Source organism: Carcharhinus amblyrhynchos, chromosome 6, assembly GCF_965287045.1.
Source record: "Carcharhinus amblyrhynchos chromosome 6, sCarAmb.v2.hapA, whole genome shotgun sequence".
In the NCBI taxonomy this organism is placed as follows: Eukaryota; Metazoa; Chordata; class Chondrichthyes; order Carcharhiniformes; family Carcharhinidae; genus Carcharhinus; species Carcharhinus amblyrhynchos.
This window is the reverse complement of record NC_137329.1, coordinates 11,615,278-11,638,226: the sequence shown is the minus strand read 5'-3', so window position 1 is coordinate 11,638,226 and position 22,949 is coordinate 11,615,278. Positions and strand designations below refer to the sequence as shown.

At 44.3% G+C, this 22,949-nt stretch overlaps 1 protein-coding gene across 6 annotated transcripts in view; it reads left to right on the top strand.

Moving 5' to 3' along the window:
• The window catches only part of ano5a (anoctamin 5a), a 163,032-nt gene that overhangs the window by 27,944 nt on the left and 112,139 nt on the right, over window positions 1–22,949 (top strand). For 4 of the 6 annotated variants that reach the window (XM_080189906.1, XM_080189905.1, XM_080189904.1 and 1 more), the window contains exon 2: window positions 21,710–21,748. The exons of the other annotated variants lie outside the window; for them this stretch is intronic. In XM_080189906.1, coding sequence (XP_080046032.1) covers window positions 21,710–21,748 — 39 coding nt within the window. The remainder of the gene's footprint in view (window positions 1–21,709; window positions 21,749–22,949) is intronic. 6 annotated transcript variants of the gene reach the window in all.

The window sequence follows — 22,949 nt, the reverse complement described above, 5'->3', positions numbered from 1 at the left end:
AAATTCTCCCTCAGTGTACCCAAACAGGCACCAGAGTTTGGCTGCTAGGGGATTTTCACAGTGGCTTCACTGCAGTGTTAACGTAAGCTGCTTCTAACACTAATAAATAAGCTTTAAGAACATAAGAGACGGGAGTAGGCCATCTAGCCCTTCGAGCCTGCCCCACCATTCAGTAAGTTCATGGCTGATCTGAAGCGGATCAGTTCCACTTACCCGCCTGCTCCCCATAACCCTTAATTCCCTTATCGATCAGAAATCTATCTACCCATGACTTAAGCATATTCAATGAGGTAGCCTCCACCACTTCAATGGGCAGAGAATTCCAGAGTTTCACCATCCTCTGAGAGAAGAACTCAACTCTGTTCTAAACTGCAACCCCCCCACCTTTATTTTGAGGGTGTGCCCTCTAGTTCTGGTTTCCTTTCTAAGTGGTAAGAATCTCTCTACCTCTACCCGATCTAGCCCCTTCATTATCTTGTAAGTCTCTAATGTGTTAGAACTTTTGAATTCTATCAAGATAGATAAGTCGCCGGGACCAGATGGGATATACCCCAGGATACCGTGGGAGGCGAGGGAAGTGATTGCAGAGCCCCTGGCGATGATCTTTGCGTCGTCAATGGAGACGGGAGAGGTTCCAGAAGATTGGAGGATTGCGGATGTAGTCCCTATTTTCAAGAAAGGGAACATAGATAGCCTGGGAAATTACCGACCGGTGAGTCTGACCTCAGTGGTTGGTAAGCTGATGGAGAGGCTTCTGAGGGACAAGATCTACGAGCATTTGGAGAGGTTTGACATGATCAGGAATAGTCAGCATGGATTTGTCAAGGGCAGGTCGTGCCTTACAAGCCTAGTTGAGTTCTTCGATAATGTGACTGAACACATTGACGAAGGAAGTGCCGTGGACGTGGTGTACATGGACTTCAGCAAGGCATTTGATAAGGTCCCCCATGCAAGACTTCTTGAGAAGGTGAGAGGGCATGGGATCCAAGGGCCTTTGGCCTTGTGGATCCAGAACTGGCTTGCCTGCAGAAGGCAGAGAGTGGTTGTGGATGGGTCTTTTTCTGAATGGAGGTCAGTCACCAGTGGAGTGCCCCAGGGATCTGTTCTAGGACCCTTGCTGTTTGTCATTTTCATAAATGACCTGGATGAGGAAGTGGAGGGATGGGTAAGTAAGTTCGCTGATGACATGAAGGTCGGTGGTGTTGTGGATGGTCTGGAAGGATGTCAAAAGTTGCAGCAGGACATAGATAGGATGCAGGACTGGGCGGAGAAGTGGCAGATGGACTTCAACGCGGATAAATGCGTAGTCGTCCATTTTGGCAGAACCAACGGGATGAACGAGTACACTATCAAGGGCAGGAGTCTTAGTAGTGTTGAAGAGCAGAAGGATCTTGGGGTCCGGGTCCACAGGACTCTTAAGTCGGCCTCGCAGGTGGAAGAGGTGGTCAAGAAGGCGTATGGTGTACTGGCCTTCATTAATCGAGGGATTGAGTTTAGGAGTCGGGAGGTAATGCTGCAACTTTATAAGACCCTTGTCAGGCCTCATTTGGAGTACTGTGCGCAGTTCTGGTCGCCTCACTATAGGAAAGACATAGAAGCTATTGAAAGGGTACAGAGGAGATTTACAAGGATGTTGCCTGGACTGGGAGGCATGCCTTATGAAGTTAGGTTGAGGGAGCTGGGTCTCTTTTCCCTGGAGAGACGAAGGTTGAGAGGCGACCTGATCGAAGTTTATAAAATGTTGAGAGGAATGGATAGGGTGGATTCTCAGAGGCTATTTCCCCGGGTTGAAATGGTCGCTATGAGAGGACACAGATTTAAGGTGCGGGGAGGAAAGTGCAGAAGCGATGTTAGGGGTAAGTTTTTCACTCAGAGGGTGGTGAGTGAGTGGAATCGGCTGCCATCAGTGGTGGTGGAGGCGAACTCGCTGGGGTCTTTTAAAAGACTTCTGGATGAGTATATGGGGTTTTATGGGATTGGAGGTTTTGGATAGGTGTTGATGTGATCGGCGCAACTCGTGGGCCGAAGGGCCTGTTTGTGCTGTAGTGTTCTATGTTCTATGTTCTAAGGTTTAACTTGTTAAGTACAGCTGGAATGAAGGGAATATCGTCAGTTTGATGTAACTTTTCCATTTCTCTTTTATTCCAGTGAGGTTTTCTCTCAATATAACCTTTTCTGTTTTAATGACTATAAATAGACTGCGTGAACCCAAGCTGGTGATATCTCTTTATTCCATTTAGGGTAAATAACATGATTTTAATCCCTAAATTTAATAGCAATCTCAGCCACTGATTGTGATCAATGTGCTGTAATAATTGGGGATAATCGTGGTATTATATTTCCTATAAAATGAGCTTCAGAATGCTTTGTGTGTTTAAACTCAGGCTTTTTTTCTCATTACAATAGATCTTTGTTGCTTTCTAAAAACCTTTTCTCCCATTTTGTGCAGCAGACAATCTAATGGACTGAATATTTATTTTGGTTACCTCGCATTTTCTGACTTCAGGCTCTGTCTCTGACATTTAGTTGTAGATGGATCAATTTTTTTCTTTATGAGGAAGACCAGAGACACCAGTGTGCACTCCCACTTAAAGGCTGTTTCACTGAGACTGTCTGCAAACATCACCGGCTGACCCCTGAGGCTGAATCAGCAGCGGTAAAGCCTTGGGATGTTATTTGACCCTGAAGAACTGGGTTTCAATCTTCAGCATTATCAAAACCGATTAGCCATTAACTTGAGGAAGACCAGTCAGTCCACCGTTCACTGAGCTCAGGGATGATCCGGGATCTAATTCCATGGGCTTGGATATACAACCCCCCTGCTGAAACTGGGAATGCAGGCTGGCCTGCAAAAGCCTGACAGCAGCAGAGAAGAAGCTGTTCTTGAGTCAGTTGGTATGTGATCTCAGACTTTTATATCTTTTTTCCCAATGGAAAAAGATGGAAGAGCGTTTGTTTGAGGTGGTTGGGGTCCTTGATTGTGCTGGCTGTTTCTCTGAGGCAGCTAGAAGTGTAGATGTAGTCGATGGGTGGGAGGCTGGTTTGCACGATGGACTGGGCTTCATTCATGACCCTTTTGTAGTTCCTTGCAGTCTTGGGCAGAGCAGGAGCCATACCGAGCTGTGATACATCACGAAAGAATGCTTTCTATGGTGTGTCTTGTGTGAAGATGTGGCTGAAATGCCTCTTCATAAAAATTCACTTTTTAAGAGGTATTTTTCCAGATATCCGTGACAGGTATCTTTCTAGGCAGCATGATAGTGCAGTGGTTAGCATTGGTGCCTCAGAGCCAGGGACCTGGGTTCAACTGTGACCCTGGTGACTCTCTGTGTGGAGCCCTCACTTTCTCCCCGTGTCTGCATGCGTTTCCTCCCGCACTCTGAAGATGTGCAGGTTAGGTGGATTGGCCACTCTAAATTGCCCTTTTAATGTCCCAAGATGTGTAGTTAAGGGGGATTAGAAGGTTAATTACATGGAGTAATGGGGATAGGGCCTAGATAAGTGCTGTAGGGCAGCACAGTAGCACAGTGGTTAGCACTGCTGCTTCACAGTGCTGGGTTCGATTCCCAGCTTGGGTCACTGTCTGTGTGGAGCTTGCACATTTCTACCCCCCCCCCCCCCAACCCCGTGTCTGTGTGGGTTTCCTCTGGATGCTCCAGTTTCCTTCCACATTCTGAAAGACATGCTGGTTAGGTACATTGCCCGAACGGGTGCCAGACTGTGGCGACTAGGGGAATTTCACAGTAACTTCATTGCAGTGTTAATGTAAGCCTTACTTTTGATAAGTGAACTTTACTTTACAATTGGAGAGTCAGTGCTGAGTCAATGGGCCAAACAGCCTGTTTCTGCACTATAGGCACTCAACGATTTTAGGATATGCCACTGAACATAGACTTCTTGATGTTTTGACAGAATTGTCGGTTGCTTAAGTTAACGTGGCTTTTCTGAGATGGGCGATCTTTTAAGCTTGGTCAGGAAGGTCAGTTTTGCCTTTGGATCACTTTTAGTGGTTAAACCTTGACACGCAGATAAAGAGTTCCAACACCAGGGTTCACAGTGCCACTTTCTGTGAACTCGCTCTTCTGTCTTTTTCCTGAGTCACTACATATGGCAACATGTTCTCACTGAACCAGTGATTTGCAGTTTTTCATTAAAACACGCAGCGTTCTTTAGTCTGAAAAAGTGCCCCAGTGTTCCTCAAAGATATGAGGAAAGTATAAAGGAGGACGGGGTAACTTGTCCGACCAAAAGTGCTTTAAAGAGATGGATTTTGAGGAGAGTATTTGAAGAGATGGCAAAGGGTGAAAAGGATGGAATTTCAAGAGTGGGATCTTGGTTTCAGAATTTTCAGGTAGGGCAAAGTTGAAAGGTATTGATCAAGGGGTCAGTGCTAGAAGAGGGGAGAGCCCTGGCGTGGGAGGACCTTGTTCGATTGTAGCACGTTTTTAAGAGACTGGAGGAACATAAGAAATAGGAGCAGGAGTAGGCCATCTAGCCCTTTGAGCCTGCCCCGCCATTCAATAAGATCATGGCTGATCTGAAGTGGATCAGTTCCACTTTCCCGCTTTCTCCCCATAACCCCTAATTCCCTTGTATATCAGAAACCTATCTACCCGTGACTTAAATATATTCAGCGAGGTAGCCTCCACCACTTCAATGGGCAGAGACTCACCACCCTTTGAGTGAAGAAGTTCCTCCTCAACTCCGATCTAAACTGCAACCCCCCCCCCCCCCCCCCCCCCCCCTGCTTTATCTTGAGGCTGTGCCCTCTAAGTCCTGCTATCCTTTCTAAGCGGGAACATGAATGAGAGTTTTTTATTTGGCACTGGACCTGGTCAGCAGCGATAGGAGGGAGGAATTGGGAGCAGTGTTTTAGGTAAACTGAACGTTTAGAACCAAATTAATCAACAAGAGACAAATAGGTCAACAACACTCCACAAATTATTGATTACTTAACCAGTGTGGCTCAGTCCAGGAATCTGGAAGGATAGACCAGCACTGGAGATGTTTCCCACTCAGCTCTGGCTAATTTAATGTGCAAAAAAAAATTTTTCATATGGCATAATCCTTATTACAAAAGCAAAAGAAAGCTTACCAGATGCCTGTAATCGAAAGTTGGAAGTTTAACTGTGCAAGTGTAAAATGTTTGTGAGGCAAGTGTAGATCTTGGCCTCACTTTTAACAAGTCCTTGGGCTTCCCTCCAAATCACAATACTCCCACTGGGCTTTAGTTTGATAAAGCAGTGGACCAAGAGCATTCAAGGACATGGAGGCACAGCCATTCTTAATGTCATTTTCGCATTTTAACCCAATGTTTCCAGGGTCCTACCAATACCAGCCAAATTGGTACAGCGCACAGTGGTTAACACTGCTGCCTCACAGCTCCAGGGTCCTGGGTTCGATTCCTGGCTTGGGTCACTGTGTGATTGCACATTCTTCCTGTGTCTGCGTGGGCTTTCTCTGGGTGCTCCAGTTTCCTCCCACAGTGCAAAGATGTAGGGGTTAGATTGATTGGCCATGCTGAATTGCCCCTTAGCGGCCCAGGATGTGTATGTTAGAGGGATTAGCAGGGTCTCAGGGATAGGGCCTGATGGGATTGTTGTCAGTGCAAACTCGATGGGCCAAATAGCCTCCTTCTGCACTGTAGGAATTCCTATTCTGGTTGGAGCGGGATTTTGATGACTTGAACTGCTAGACAGGAGGAAGTTGCAGAGTGCTATAGGTGGGGGGTGTGTTTGATCTGATTTATCAGTGTCACATGTATTAGTATACAGTGAACAGTATTGCTTCTTCTGTGCTATACAGAAAAAGTGTACTGTTCATAGAGTACATCGGGGAGAAGGAATGTCGTGTTACGTTCATAGCTAGGGATGTAGAGGAAGATCATTGTGAAAAGAGATTGTATGGGTGGGCCTCTCTGTGGGACACAAGGACGTTCTGTGAGGCCTGATAAAGCACTCTGACTCTTGAGAGAAGTATTTTTTTTCAATAATTAACTTGCTGCAAATTCTTCACATCTTTGGGGTATGTGTAACACCTTGAATGGTGGTTCTGTTGCTGGACGACAGACAATAGGAGAATCCCCGATATTAAAATGAGCATCATTGGGCTCTGGCTTTTGTAGGCCACTTTGTATCCTGCTGCCCTCAGAGCCTTGTCAACAGCTTGATTTTTGCCATTGTTAATCTCACAATGACTACGAACATGGTTAGCTAGAGGTGGGGTCAAGAGCTTTGAGACTTTTAACTCCTTAATGGCTCATCTCTTTCCTGGCCCTCTTGTGGGTGGGTGGGTGGGGTGGAGGGTGGGCGGGCAGTGGGTGACCGGGGTCTAAAAACGAGGCCTATAATTGTGCCTATTTCTGACTATCATTTAACCAATGGAAACGCCATCGGAAAACAGCTTGAAAGATGTGTTCATCTTTGGACGTGCTAAGAACAGGGTGTGTACTCTGGCAATAAAACCAGTAAATATAGAAAATTAATATAATCATATGTTCAAAACAGCTGTTTTGGTCAGCGAGTTAGTCACTTGGTTTCGAAAATTAATTTGCACCTTTATTGTATTAAGAACATTTCTGCAGTCTGGAGAGTGTCACAATGTCTGAGTGCCTTGTTTGTGAAGTGAGCCTTGGCACAGTTCCTTGAATTTATATTTTACTACAGTATCAGTTCTCTTGTAGGAAAAACTTATTTTGTCTGTTGACCTCGGAGCAAGAAAGTTGCTTTATTTGTCCTTTTATTCTCTGCGTTTCGGCAGCTGAAATCATTTCTTCTTTACGGCTCGTAATTCTTAAGCTGTGGGAAAAATCCATGAACAAAAATTACTGAAATTTGACCTGTTAAATACAAAATCTTCCAGAACCCTGGGGTAGCTGACACTGATGGGTGCTGTTTTTGATGTTCATTAATCACTAATTGTAAAGTAGTATCACTGGGAGCACAGGGAAAAAATCCAACTGCTGGGTCAGGTTGCAAATGGAGAAGGGATGAAAGCTGTGGACGAGGCCCGGCATCGCTGGAGTGGAGACAAGTTGCAGGATTTTCTGGAAGAATCATACACTCTCTACAGTGCAGAGAGAGGCCATTTGGCCCATTGAGCCTGCACCGACAGCAATCCCAGCCGGGCCCTATCCCCACGCCCCAATGTATTTACCCTGCTAATCTCCCTGGCACTAGGGGGTAATTTAGAATCCTAGAACCCAACAGTGCAGAAAGAAGCCCTTCATCCCATCGAGTCTGCACCAAACACAATCTCACCCAGGCCCTACCTCCATATCCCTACATATTATACCTACTAATCCCTCTAACCCATGCATCCCTGGACACTATGGGGCAATTTCTTAGTATGGCCAATCAACCTAACCCCGCACATCTTTGGACTGTGGGAGGAAACCCACGCAGACACGAGGAGAATGTGCAAACTCCACACGGATAGTGACCCGAGCCGGGAATCAAACCCAGGACCCTGGAGCTGTGAAGCAGCAGTGCTAACCACTGTGCTACCGTGGCCAATCCATCTAACCTGCACATCTTTGGACTGTGGGAGGAAAGCAGAGTACCTGGAGGAAACCCATGCAGACATGGGGAGAATGTGCAAACTCTACAGGCAGTCGCCCAAGGCTGGAATTGAATCCAGTTCTCTGGTTCTGTGAGGCAGCGGTGCTAACCACTGTTGTGTGCCACCCAATAATTGCTTTTCTGATGAGGTGAAGCAAACCTCCACACTTCTTTCTTATTACACCAAAGATTTTATATTACACTACGCTGTTGTTGTTTTCCTGGTTAATTTTGCCAGATAGCTTCCTGACTTTCTTTCCCGAGATGTGTGATGTTCCTTCCTCTGTATGCACACCTTTTAATGTAACTGAAGTGAATTGGGACAGCGTGTTTATAACCCATCAGATTCTTCTGATGTATGAGTCATATTTTGGTATGTCCAAAATCAACCTTGTGGGTTAGGGTTGAAGTGGATCTCTGGATTGAAGGTCAGGTTTAATAATCTTTCTTCAAAAATGTAAACAGCACGTATACTAGTTTAAAAATAATCACCTGTGCACAAAAGGGTATTAGCCTAGCCATCCATCAAACATGTCACTCATTAGAGTAACACCCACTCATTTTCGTAGAATCCTACAGTGCAGTAAGAGGCCATTTGGCCCATTAAGCCTGCACCAACAATAATCCCACCCAGGCCCACGCAAACCAGCTTCCCATACATTGACTCTGTCTACACTTCCCACTGCCTTGGAAAAGCAGCCAGCATAATTAAGGACCCCACGCAACCCGAACATTCTCTCTACCACTTTCTCCTGTCGGATAAAAGATACGAAAGTCTGAGGTCACATACCAACTGACTCAAGAACAGCTTCTTCCCTGCGGCCATCAGACTTTTGAATGGAAAATCTCAGCAGGTCTGGCAGCGTCTGTAAGGAGAGAAAAGAGCTGAACTTTTGAGTCCCTTCATCAAAACTAAGAAAACCTAAAAAAAAAAGCCCCAGCTTTGACAAAGGGTCATCTGGACTCAAAACATCAGTTCTTTTCTCCTCTTACAGATGCTGCCAGACCTACTGAGATTTTCCAGCATTTTCTCTTTTGGTTTCAGATTCCGGCATCCACAGTAACTTGCTTTTATTTAGACTTTTGAATAGACCAACCTCACATTGATTTGATCTTTTTCTACTATGACTGTAACATTACAATCTGCACACTCTCATTTCCTTCTCTATAAATGGTATGCTTTGTTTGTATGGTGTGCAAGGAACAATACTTTTCACTGTACGCCAGTGCATGTGACAATAAATCCAATCAAAATGCAGTGTGCCTGTTTAGTGAACTTTAGAAAATTTTCAATCTACAGGGGAAAAAAAAGGCAAGTGTTTTTGTCCTTTTTCCAAGGATAGGTCAGTGTTGTAAACTGAAATGCTGATTACTTTGACTTGATACACCCAGTGTCACCAGCAAATGGATTACTGTGATTAGAGTGAATTGCATTTATTGAGCTCAAAAAAGCTCACTGCTGCCTAGCTAAAAGCAGCTTAATTTTTCTCAATAGACAAGAACTGGATGATTTATATGCCAAACTGAACCAGATGGAATTTGCTGTCAGGAGAGTGCCTGAGGCTTCAATATTTGACTGCATAGCACCTGTTTTTCTTCTTTCTTGGGGGGTAGGGGGGAAGGAAGGGGTACAAAATGGCTGTCTACAAGATGGCTGACAGGAAGTGCGCCATTAAGATGACCTAGAAGTGCACCACAATTCATGTTGTCAAAGGTTAGCATGCTATGCCCATATCTCAAATGGATGAAGTCACAATTGTGAATGCAAATATGGGGCCTGTTTGAGGCCATCATGGCAAAATTGATTTACTGAAAAATGGGCATGTTTAATTATGGCCAGGAAGTTCCCCTAGCAGTTGAACAGTGTTGTGTGTCTCTTCCCAGTCCACTTTGCCATGTGGTATATTACTCAGAATCCAAATCGTGCATTTTTGCCCTTGACAAATTTGAAATGATTATGGGCAGAACTTTCGGGGGCGGGGGGGGGGGGTGAGTGATCAATGCTCGCCATCCTGAGAATTGGCACACAGCATGCACCCGCTGACTCTTGGAAGCCCATTGCCATATTGCACTCAGTTGAGCAAGGTGGGTGAGACTTGCCTTGGCCAAGAGTTCTCCAACCCAACCAAAGTGCTACAGTGGCCAGAAGAGGTACTGCAGTGCGCTGCCTGGGACTAAGTCCTGGGGCCAATCTTAACGTAAAACCTGCATGTCCGGGGGACAGGAGGGGTGCGGTCATGACATCGGCAGGGGTGGGGTGCTGGCGCAAGCCATGGGGGATGTCGAGAGATGGGACATCCTCGGTCCCAGAAGGGAGAATGTTTTAATTGTGAAGGGGTCCCACCCACTGTTCTGGCGCAAGATGGAAAATTGTCTTTGTTTCCCACCCTGCTTCAACTTTGGCTTTATGGCTACTTGCAGGCCTTAATAAGGGAAAGGGTGGATTTCCCATCCAAGGATCTGCTGGGCCAGCCATCAAAACCTGCCTGCCGAGAGTGTAAAATCCTGCCCTATGTATCGTAAGATTCCAGTTCATCACCTCCCGTTCTTCTTATTTTTTGGCTCCAGTATATTGTTTGCTTGGCACAGTTCCCAGATTATGATCAGACTTGTATTGTGTGTATTTTTCACTTAGTGTTTCCTAATGACCGATTATCTTCTCCCTCTGTGCTCTCGAGCAAGACTAACCAACACTGGGGTAGGATATTATTACCTAATGGTACTTACCAGTAATTCAAAGGTCGTGCCTTCAAATCCCATCCAGGAAAATTGTACAATGCAATAGAATTGACAGGGTGGATGTGCCGAGGATGTTTCCTCTTGTGCGACAATCTCGAACTAAGGCTCACTTTTTAAAAACAAAAGGTTGACAATTGAGATGGAGATGAGGAGAATTCTATTCTCTGAAAGTCATGAGTTGGATGATCAGCCACGATAATGGATAGCGTGGCAGACTCGAATTTCTATTTTCTGTGTGTCTTTGGAATTGCCTTCCACAAAAGGCTGTGCAAGCAGCGACTTTGAATCTTTTTTAAGGCAGAGATAGATCCTTGAAAAGCAAGGGGGCAAAAGGTTATCAGGAGTAGGCGAGAGATTACAATACGATCAGCCGTTATGTTATTGAATCGGTTCAAGGGGGTAGTGGCACACTCCTGCTCTTAATTTTGTATGTCAATATGATATGAAGATAGTAGGCAAAGTGCCAGATTAACCATGTAAATTGCACATTGTTATTTAATGAAATTCCATCTGACCTCCTTTGTGGAATGGAGAATTTAGTTGATATACTGTGTGGCTGATTCTTAACGCAGAGCGTGGGTGGTTCTTCACCCCCTGTGATGTGTTTTGCGATGGCGGGGGTGGCCCTCCACTCTCTGGCGGTGGGGCCGGCCGTCAACGGGGTTTTCCATTGGTCGCACGGTCTGCTGCGGGGGAACCTGTGGCGGGGGTGGTCACTGCTAGCGGGAACAGAAGATCCTGTCATTGCGATCAGCTGGAAAGTCCCTACCTTATGTAGAGTCATAGAGTTTTACAGCATGGAAACAGGCCCGTCAGCCCAACTTGTCCACGCTGCCCGGCTTTTGCCACTAAGCTATTCCCAATTGCCCGCATTTGGCTCATATCCCTTTATCTTACCCATATAACTGTCTACATGCTTTTTCAAAGACAAAATTGTACCCACCTCTACTACTACCTCTGTGTTCCAGACACTCACCACCCTCTATGAAAAAATTGCCCCTTTGGACTGTTTTATATCTCTCCCCTCTCACCTTAAATCTATGCCGTCTAGTTTTAGACTCCCCTATCTTTGGGAAAAGATGTTGACTATCTAACTGATCTATGCCTGGTAGGTATGGATATGATCGGTGCAACCTGTGGGCCGAAGAGCCTGTTTGTGCTGTAGTGTTCTATATTCTATGCCCCTCATTATTTAATAACTCTCTATAGGATCACCTCCAAGCCTGCTACGCTCCAGGAGAAAAACGTCCCAGTCTCTGCAGATGTTTTTTCCCCCAAGTCCCAGCAGCATCCTACTAAATGTTTTCTGCACTCTTTTTTTTTCTAGTTTAATGATATCCTTTCTATAATAGGGTGACCAGAACTCTTCACAGTATTCCAAGTGTTGCCTTACTAATGTCTTGTACAATTTCAACATATATTGGAGAATATATTTTCTTGGGTGTTACTTGGAGATTAAAATAATGCACATTTGCTTTGGCTTTCTGCTTCTCCAAAGACCTGTTTAACCCACAAAAGTCAATACCTTTTTAAAATGTTAGAATAAAAAATGGGTTTCTATAGTTGTTACAAACCCTTAATCCATCTCCTTTCCTGCTCCATAAACCAATTCAAATTCAAATTGAATCCAATTTATGGACTAGGCAATGGCCTAGTGGTATTATCACGAGAGTATTAACCCAGGAACTCAGCTAATCTTCTGATATTTCAGGTTTAAATCTCACCACCGCAGATGGTGGAATTTGAATTACATTTTTTTTTAAATTCTGAAATTAAGATCTACTGATGACTTTGAAACCATTGTGAATTATCACTAATCAGGTTCACCACTGTCCCTTTTAGGGAAGGAAATTTGCCGTCCTTACTTGGTCTGACCTACATGTGACTCCAGAGCCACAGCAATGTGGTTGAATCTCAACTGCCCTCTAAACAAGGGCAAGAAGGGATGGGCAATAAATGCTGGCCAGCCAGCAATGCCCATGTCCCACAAATGAATCAAAAAAAGGAGCGACATAAAAGGTCCAAACTGGATAGGGAAAGGCATTGCACCTGATCCTGGGCTTGATCTGATGTTTGATCTTGGGCAAAATATCACTTGTGTTTTATCATGTTCCAATTATCCCCTTATTTGATTGCAGCCTTCAGTTCACTCACAACTAGTTTTAATTTACATTTATCATTACATTGTGCTCTTTCTCTTCCCCTCTCCCCCTCTCACACAAATGATGTGTACGAATCATTTGCCACTTCAGCCTAATTTGTGCATTTGGCACTACTTTTAACAGCAAATGTTTGGATTAAAGAATTCCGACAGGGATCTCAATGCTGGGATCAGCAAGGTAATTGGAGAGTTTCCTATTGGAATCATAGAATCCGTGCAATGCACCAGGAGGCCATTTGGCCCATCGAGTCTGCAGCAACAACAATCTGAGCCAAACCCTATCCCCATAACCCCATGTATTTACTTGCTACTCCTCTTGACACTAAGGGACAATTTAATACGGCCAGTTAACCTAATCTGCACATCTTTCAGGCTGTGGGAGGAAACCGGAGCACCCGGAGGAAACCCATGCAGACACGGGGGAAAAATGTGTAAACTCCAAACAGACAGTGACCCAAGGCTGGAATTGGACCCGGGTCCCTGGTGCTGTGAGGCAGCAGTGCTAACCACTGTGCCGCCATTATGTGGATATAACCCTGGATCAGTTTTAGACAATGGGAAGGGAAATGCCTGAAAATTGAGTGGATCAAATGCTCAGAAAGGAATCACAAATGGATTTAGTCAGAAAGAAAATGACCATTCAATGTTACGAATAGTATTTTGTTTCTTCTATCAACATTTCAGTTTTACTGCACTTTTGTATGCAGAAAGCCAGTGCCTAGATAAGTCACCATGTTGTTTTTGAGTTTATTTATTAGTGTCAGAAGTAAGTTTACATTTATAGTGCAATGAAGTTACGGTGAAAATCCCCTGGTCGACACAGCCTAGCGCCAGTTCGGGTACACTGAGGGAGAATTTAGCATGGCCAATGCACCTAACCAGCACATCTTTCAGACTGTGGGAGGAAACCAGAGCACCAGAAGGAAACCCACGCAGACACGGGAGAACGTGCAAACAGACAGTGATCTAAGCCTGGAATCGAACCCGAGCCCCTGCCATAGAACCATAGAAAATTACAGCTCAGAAACAGGCCCTTTGGCCCTTCTTGTCTGTGCCAAACCATTTTTTTTTTTTGCCTCGTCCCACTGACCTGCACTTGGACCATATCCCTCCACATCCATGTACCCGTCCAAGGTTTTTCCTAAATGTTAAAAGTGACCCCGCATTTACCACTTTATCCGGCAGCTCCTTCCACACACCCACCACTCTCTGCGTGAAGAGCCCCCCATAATATTCCCTTTAAACTTTTCTCCTTTCACTCTTAACCCATGCCCTCTAGTTTTTTGCCATCCATTGTGCCACTGTGGTGCCCGTATTAGCTCAATAGATTACGTGATCTATTCCTGTCCCTATTTCTTATGTTCCTTCATCTCATCTGGGCCATTGTTCCTCTAACCTACATACCATAGCCTCCCAAATAGGGTATGATCATGACACAGATATATACATACATACCATATCCCAGGACTTTGTGGGAGGCTAGGGAGGAAATTGCAGGTTCTCTAGCAGAGATACTTGAGTCATCGACAGCCACAGGTAAGGTGCCTGAAGATTGGAGGATGGCAAATCGTATGTTTAGGAAGGGCTGCAGGGAAAAGCCTGGGAACTACAGGCCGGTGAGCTTAATGTCAGTAGTGAGTAAGTTGTTAGAAGATATCCTGAGAGACAAGATCTACAGGCATTTAGAGAGGGAAGCACTGATTAGGGACAGTCGGCATGGCTTTGTGAGTGAAAAATCACGTCTCTCAAATTTGATTGAGTTTCTTGAAGGGGTAATCAAGAAAGTAGTTGAAGGCAGGTTGGTTGATGCTGTCTACATGGACTTTAGCAAGGCCTTTGACAAGGCCTCAGATGGTAGGTTGCCACAAAAGATAAAATCTCACGAGATCCAGGGTGAGGTAGCCAATTGGATACAAAATTGGCTTGATGACAGAAACGAGGATGGTTGTGGAGGATTGTTTTACAAACTGGAGGCTTGTGACCAGCAGTGTGCCTCGGGGATCGGTGCTGGGTCCACTGTTATGTTATTTGTTATTTATTTCATGATTTGGTTGAGAATATCGGAGGCATGGTTAGTAAGTTTCAGATGACACCAAGGTTGATGGCGCAGTGGACAGTGAAGAAGGATATTCAGGATTGCAACAGGATCTTGATCAGTTGGGCCAGTGAGTGTTTGAATGACAGATGGAGTTTAATTTGGATAAATGTGAGGTGATGCATTTTTGTAGATCAAATTGGGGCAGGACCTACTCAGTTAATGGTAGGACGTTGGAGAGAGTAATAAAGCAAAGAGATCTAGGAGTACAGGTTCATAGTACCTTGAAAATGGAGTCAGAGGTAGACAGGATAGTGAAGAAGGCATTCAGCATGCTTGGTTTCATTGGTCAGAACATTGAATGCAGGAGTTGGGATGTCTTGTTGAAGTTGTACAAGACATTGGTGAGGCTACACTTGGAATACTGTGTACATTTCTGGTCACCCCATTATAGGAAGAATATTATTAAAGTAGAAAGAGTGCAGAAAAGATTTACAAGAATGCTACCAGGACTTGATGGTTTGAGTTGTAAGGAGAGGTTGGATAGACTGGGACATTTTTCCCTGAAGTGTAGGAGGCTTAGGGGTAATCTTATAGAGGCCTATAAAATAATGAGGGATATCGGTCAGCTAGACAGTCAATATCTTTTCCCAAAGGTAGGGGAGCCTAAAATCAGAGGGCATAGGTTTAAGGTGAGAGGGGAGAGATACAAAAGGGTCCAGAGGGGCCATTTTTTTCACTGAGGGTGGTGAGTGCCTGGAATGAGCTGTCAGAGGCAGGTACAATTTTGTCTTTTAAAAAAGCAGTTACATGGATAAGATTGGTACTGAGGGCTATGGGCCAAATGCGGGCAATTGAGACCAGCTTAGTGGTTAAAAACTGGGTGGCATGGACAAGTTGGGCCGAAGGGCCTGTTTCCATGCTGTAAACCTCTATGACTCTGATACGTGTTCACAGGAGTAAATAATAAGCTTTTTTGCGGAATAGGTGTCTTGCTTACAAGTCAAGGTAGGTTACAAATTTGGCAGCATAGTTGATGATTACAAGCTGCCTGAAATAGATCGACTGTCCCACAATGCCCTACACAAAGGAGAAACAGAACGCAGATTCAGGCAGGATTTCTCTGAGGCAAGCGCCATATGGCACAGTGCCACTAACAAGCAGATTATTTACATTTTCAAACAAAATAGTACCAACTCCCTCTAAATACTGCACATTGTACATGAACAGATGATCAGTGCTAGAAGTGGAAATGGATCTTGGATAACAATCAAATTAGAGGAGGACTCATTTTGAGCTCTAAAAGGTGCAAATAGAAACTAGAAGCAGGAATAGGCCATTTGGCCCTGTGAGCCTGCTCCTCCATTCAGTTTGATCGTGGCTGGTCATCAAATTCAATATCCTGATGTTTTTTCTTCCCCTTCCTTCCACCCCCGCCCCCACCCCCGCCCCCCCCCCCCCCCTTTCCCCCCTTCATCCCATGATTCCTTTAGCCCCATGAGCGCTGTCTGATTTCAAGAAATTAGACAATGTTCTGGCCTCAGCTATCATTGCTACAGTTCTGTGGCGGTGAATTCCACACATTCAACACTCTCTGGGTGAAAAAATTTCTACTCGCCCCAGCTCCTAAAAGGTTCTAACTTTCTTTTTGTATAGAGCCAAAGAGCATTAGCATTATAAGTTATGAATTTAGGTAGCAATGAAATAGAATCCCCACAATGCAGTCCATTCGGCCCGTTGAGTGTGCACTGTCTCTCCTCAAGCATCATGCCCTATCCCTGGAACCCCACGCATTTACCCCACTAGTCCCCTGAACCTACATGTCTTGGGACACTCGGGTCAATTTAGCATGGCCAATCCACCTAATCTACACATATTTGGACTGAGAGGAAACCAGAGCACTGGGAGGAAACCCACCCAGACACGGGGAGAACGTCTAAGCGCCACACAGTCATCCAAGACTGCAATCAAACCCTAGCGCTGTGTGGCAGCAGTGCTAACCTCTGTGCCACCATGTCAACCCTTATAATGCTTGAATGTTGGAGTAGACCATTTGGCCCTATGAGCCACATGCTCCACCATTCAATACATTCATGGATGACCTGGTTATGGTTGAAATGCGTGTGTTTATCTTTCTTTCTATTTCTTTACCATGGAGCGTTTCCACTTCAATAAAAAGTAACCTGCTTGAGATTAAACTCCAGAAAGCTTGTCAGACTGAGTTCTTTGCAGCTAGCACGTGAACAGTTCCGAACAGACATTGAATTGAACCTTCACCCTTATAAATTTCAAAAAAATCAGGCACTGATCTATTGAAAAATGGGGGAAAAAAAGAGGGTGCCCTCGCTCCAGTCTCAGCCATTGTAACAACTGTTGTAAAGTAGGAATTGTGGCATCCAACTTGTGCCTAGTGATGTCTCCCAAACAGCAACGTGTTAATGATTAACTAGTGGGAGAGACGAATGTTAGACAAGATAAACACCATCCCAAGGCATTGTTCTCCTTTTCTACATTTCTAGCTAATTGGAATATTTTATTTATTAATGACAAGTAGGCTTGCATTAACATTGCAATGAAGTTACTGTAGAAATCCTCTGATTGCCAGCCTCTGGTGCCTGCTCCGGTAGACTGAGGGAGAATTTAGCATGGCCAATGCACCTAACCTGCACACCTTTCAGTTAGATGCATTGGCCATGCTAAATTCTCCCCCAGCGTACCCGAACAGGCACTGGAGTGTGGAGTTCAGGGGATTTCCACGGTAACTTCATTGCAGTGTTAATGCAAACCTACTTGGGATTAATAAAAAAATAAAATGAATATTCAATTAGATAGAAATACAGTGTTGATGTGGCTGGAAGATTGGTTAAGATTTCTCTGTGTGAGGCACTTTCATCCAGTGAGAGAATGGTCACTTCCAAGTGCATATCATCTTTTCCTCTTGTCAATGCGGCATCCTTACTAACACTGATTCACAGTTTAATCTGTATTTTTACCAAGCTATAATTCAGTTTAGCTTGTTTGGTGATCTGTGCTTTCAAATCAAACTGTATATTAATCTGCTTGGGATTTCATTATGATGCGATTGAAGTTGAGTATTTGTCCATGATATAGGCCAACATGTGCTGCAAAACGTGAGATGATGGTTTGAGCTATGGTTGTCAACTTCTGTGTTTAAGCATTGCTCTGGACCTCCACTCTGGCCTGGCTGTCTCTGTGGAGATGCCGGTGTTGGACTGGAGTAAACACAGTAAGAAGTCTCACAACACCAGGTTAAAATCCAACAAGCTTATTTGATAGTAAAAGGGGTTTGTCCTTCGTCAGGTGAGTGGAGAGTTCTGGTCTGTCCGCTCTCCACTCGCCTGATGAAGGGGCAAACCCTGAAAGGTTGTGGCTTTACTATCAAATAAACTTGTTGGAGTTTAACCTGGTGTTGTGAGACTTCTTACTGGTGGTCTCTGCCATACTTGCTGCGGAGGGAGACCGGGGGCTGCTGAGAAGGTTCACATTTACATAGAAATATAGAAGATAGGAGCAGAAGGAGGCCATTCAACCCTTCAAGCCTACTCTGCCATTCGTTATGATCATGGCTAATCGTCCAACTGAGTAGCCTAATCCTGCTTTCTCCCCATAACCTTTGATCCCATCTACCCCAAGTACTTGATCCAGCCGCCTCTTGAATACATTCAATGTTTTGGTATCAAGTATTTCCTATAGTAATGAATTCCACAGGTCGCCACTTTTTGTGTGAATAAATATTTTCTCACCTCTGTCCTAAACGGTCTACTCTGAATCCTCAGACTCCGACCCCTGGTTCTGGACTCCCCATCATTGGGAATATCCTCTCTGCAGCTACCCTATCTAGTCTGTTTCCTCTGGGCTCTCTTCTTGTCCAGCTAAGTCTCTTTGTGTTTCTGCTTGCCTCTTTGAATGACCTTCCAAACAGTGGCATGGTAGCACAGTGGTTAGCATTGCTGCTTCACAGCTCCAGGGACCTGGGTTTGATTCCCAGCTTGGGTCACTGTCTGTGTGGAGTCTGCGTATTCTCCCCGTGTCTGTGTGGGTTTTCTCTGGGTGCTCCGATTTCCTCCCACAGTCCAAAGATGTGCAGGTTAGGTTGATTGGCCATGCTAAAGTTGCCCCTTAGTGTCCTGAGATGCTTAGGTTACAGAGGTTAGTGGGTAAATATGTAGGGATGGGCTCGGGTTGGTTGGGATTGTGATTGGTGCAGACTTGATGGGCCAAATGGCCTTTTTCTGTAGTGTCAGGTTTCTATGATTCTAGAATTAATTGAAATCTGAAGCAGAATTGGGGACCCCAAAAAGATATAAATACTACACCCGTCTTTGCAGCTAGTTCACAAACCGATTTCCCCACCCCCAACCCCCGCTTCCCTGCTATGTTTATTTTATATCATTATGCTGTTTGTTTCCTCTTGCTTTAATTTTGGAGCTATGATGTCTCTCTGGAATACTGCTAACAAGAGAGTCCCAGCATCCTTGGTGATATTATTGTGGTATCCCAGAGGATAATGAACAGTAGATTACAGGGTAAATCTGAATACATTCATGACCTAATTTCCAACACTCTTGCTGGAATTCATTTTCTGGTTTAAGTACTGATTTTACACAGTGATGCATTTAGCAATTATCAGCAAGCATATCACTGAGTAAAATACAGGGGTATTTATATTTTTCCTTTTTGAATAATAAATTTCACTATGATTAACAATTCGTTGGCCCACAGCAGTAGCTACATGATGAAAACAAACCATTAGGTTGAAATTTCTCTGTGCGCTACTTGCTAGTTAATTGTGTGTCGTGTTCCTGTGTTTTAGTTATCCATGTGACGTGGGTATTTCTGACAAGGCTGATATTTATTGCTCTTCCAGGATGCCTTTTGAAATGTTTTTTAAATTAATTTATAGAATGTGAATGTCACTAGGCTAGACCAGCATTTATTGTGCGTCCCTAGCTGCCCTTGAGAAGGTGGTGGTGAGCTGCCTTCTTGAACTGCTGCAGTCTGTGGTGTAGATACACCTACAGTGCTGTTAGGGAGGGAGTTCCTGGATTTTGACTCTCAAAAGTGAAGGAACGGCAATATCATTCTAAGCGAGGGTGATGAATGGATTTGAAGGGAATGTCCGTGCGGTGGCGTTCTCATGTGTCTGCTACCTTTCTCTGTCTGGGTGGTAGCAGTCATGGGTTTGGGCGATGCTACCTACCAAACCTTTGTGAGTTCCTACAGTGCATCTTGTAGATGGTGCACACTGCTGCTACTGTTCGCCAGTGTTGAAGGGATTGAGTATTTGTGGAAGGGGCAGCAATCAAACAGCCTGCTTTGTCCTGGATGGTGTCGAGCTTCTAACATGTTGTTGGAGCTGTACTCATCCAGGCAAGTGGAAGGTATTTTATTACACTCCTGACTTATGCCTTGTAAGTAGTGTACTGGCTTTGGGGGACACAGGAGGTGAACTGGTAGTGGTGAGTCATCTCTTTGAACAGTTTGTGTGAAGTTGATTTCACTCAGAGGTACTTTTGGAAGTGTCGGCACTGTTTTGATGTAGGCTAATGAAGTATTTCATTTGTACTCAGCAAATTTCCACAAAAGCAATGAGATAAATGACCAGGTAATCTCTTTTAATGACCTTGATAAAAATCGGCCGTTATGTTAAGGAGAACTCGCTACCTTTCTTTGCATTAGTGATGTGGAGTTTTTGTGTGCACCTGAGAGAACACAAGAGGCCTTGACTTAGCATCTCTGACTGAAAATTGAATGTTGGGAGTCATGCTAAGAAATGGTACTTTCCTGGTTAGCTCACGTAAAAGCAAGCCTGGATTAAAAGTGGAAAACACAAGGAAATATGCTGGTATGTTACTTACTGCACTGTACTGGTTCAAATTGAATTTAGTCTCAGAATTCCAGAGGAAAAATGGCTTTAAAGGTGCAGTTTTTACTTTCTCTTCAGATGCTGGTAGAAGCTAACAGTTAACTTGACAAAAGACCAGCCCTTCGTACTTTCCATTTTAAATTCTGAGATTTTTAATTGGTACTGTGCCTTAATTCAAGTGTGAAACCTTTAGTTTGAATACTAATTAACATAATTGATGCATACAGAATTGTTTGATTTTTGTCCCGTGCCAGATCTCCCATATATTACAATGCCCAAAGCATTTCTCTGCGAATTATGAGTAAAGCTGCCCAGACGATTGTCAGAGAAGGAATATACCCTGACTTTAAAGTGAAGGAATCCTGTGTGATCTAAATCCATTCCCCAGCAACTTCAGATGAGTGGCCACTTCAGTGACAACTGAAGAGGCAATAGCCTAGTGATATTATCATTGCACCATTAATTGAAAAGCTCAGTTAATGTTCTGGGGACCCCAGTTTGAATCCTGCCATGGCAGATGATGAAATTTGAATCCAATAAAACATGTCTGGAATTAAGGATCTGCTCGTAAATGTGAAACCATCATTGATTGTTGGGAAAAATCCATCTGGTTCGTTGATGCCCTTTAGGGAAGGAAATCTGCTGTCCTTACCTGATCTGGCCTACATGTGACTCCAGAGCCACAGCAATGTGGTTGACTCTCAGCTGCCCCTAGGCAACTAGGGATGGACAATAAATGCTGGCCAGCCAACGATGCCCATGTCCCACCAAATGAATAAAAAAAATGGACATTTAATTTGATTTATTATTGTCGCATGTATTAGTAAACAGTGAAAAGTATTGCTTGCATGCTATACAGACACAGAGGAGGAAAGGAGAGAGTGCAGAATGTAAAGTTACAGTCTTAGCTAAGGTTAGAGAAAGATCAACTTAATGCGATGTAGATCCATTCAAAAGTCTGATGGCAGCAGGGAAGAAGCTGTTCTTGAGTTGGTTGGCATGTGACCTCAGACTTTTATATCTTTGTCTCTTCCACCTTCGGTTGGGAAAATGTCCGGGGTGCGTGGGGTCTTAATTATACTGGCTACTTTGCCTGGGCAGTGGGAAATGTAGACAGAGTCACTGGATGGGAGGCTAGTGTGTCATTCAAACTTCAAGAACAAACCTCCAAACATGCAAGGACTTGGCTGTGGTTACTAGTTCTGAGAATGAAACTTTGTTAAGCTGCTAGTTGATGTATCATTTCAACAAAGCGTTATTTTACCTTAATGGATTCAAGTTGTTCTTGCTTTCCCTTGTCCCTAAACCTAATATTTTCTTCCTTAAAGATATTGCTGTTATCACTGGCACCGCAGTGGAATCGCCAGGTATAATAAATCTTTCTGCCAATGCTTTGTGCATTTTGTGTCCTGTTGTGTCTCATTTTCAAGTGTCATACCAATGTGCAAGTGGTTGGAAGTTGTGCTAGTTGATCTTTCCCGTGTTATTCTTGATGTTGTGTCAGTGTCATCGCGTTTTGTGGTACTCCTCAGTAATTAAGCTGAAACGCCATAATTATCAGCATTGCGCAAGAATCTATAGAGGAAGTGAATTCATCTGAAATGCCATGTGCTGTTCCTGTTCCAGTCAATGTCTTCGTAAAGTCATGATTTTTGATACTGAGGAGGATAGGTCAAGTCAACAATTCTCCCCACTCAGCAGATACACCTTGGTTTAAAGGTCCCAGCTTGATCTAAATTTCACTCCAGGGCAAGAGGGGGCAGTATTGAGTCTGGCCTGCTGACCCCAGAAGTTGAGGAGTTGAGGAGCCACAGGGATGGGCAAGTGCTGAGGCAGCTGATCAGAGGATCCTCCTAGATTCCCTGGGACTTCATTCCAGTTGTTTTGGATGCTTTTTGGGCCCTCTCACCCCTCCATGCCCTCATCCACCCACCATACCCCCTCATGGCCCCTTTCCACCTCCGTTCCAATGAATGGCTACATCCTGAAATGACAACTCATGTCCCCATGCCCCATACCCACCTTCCATGCCAACACTCACCCCTTGTACCACCATGCCAGCTCCAGAACCACTCGCCCAGCATCGACCATGAACAAACCTCAGGGTGACATCAAACAATAACTTCTGACTATTTAATCCCATGCTCACTCATAAACGCTTAGTAGTCTGGGACACACACACAAACACACCCGGGCAAGAAATGAATGCAAAGTTTTAAAATCTCCTCAAGTGGTTAATCTCCTATAAAAACAAACTTCATTCAGACTACGCAGCAAGGAAAACTAATCCTTCACTAGTCTCTTGATGTCAATCAAAAAGTCAAGTTGGAACCCTTTGCTAAGCTAATTGAAATTTTAAAACTCAGACTAGCAATCAAAATGACATAATAATAGACCTTGGGGCAACAACAACAAACTCATCTTGAAAGTACATGACCAGGTGGCGATTCTTTTTCTAAACTACATCAAATTCCTGTCAATCAAATTGGTCCAGCAGAGGTTGTTCTTTAAAGTCTTAATGACAGTTAAAGCCTGTCCTTTTTTTCATGTTTAAGGAAGAGAGATTAA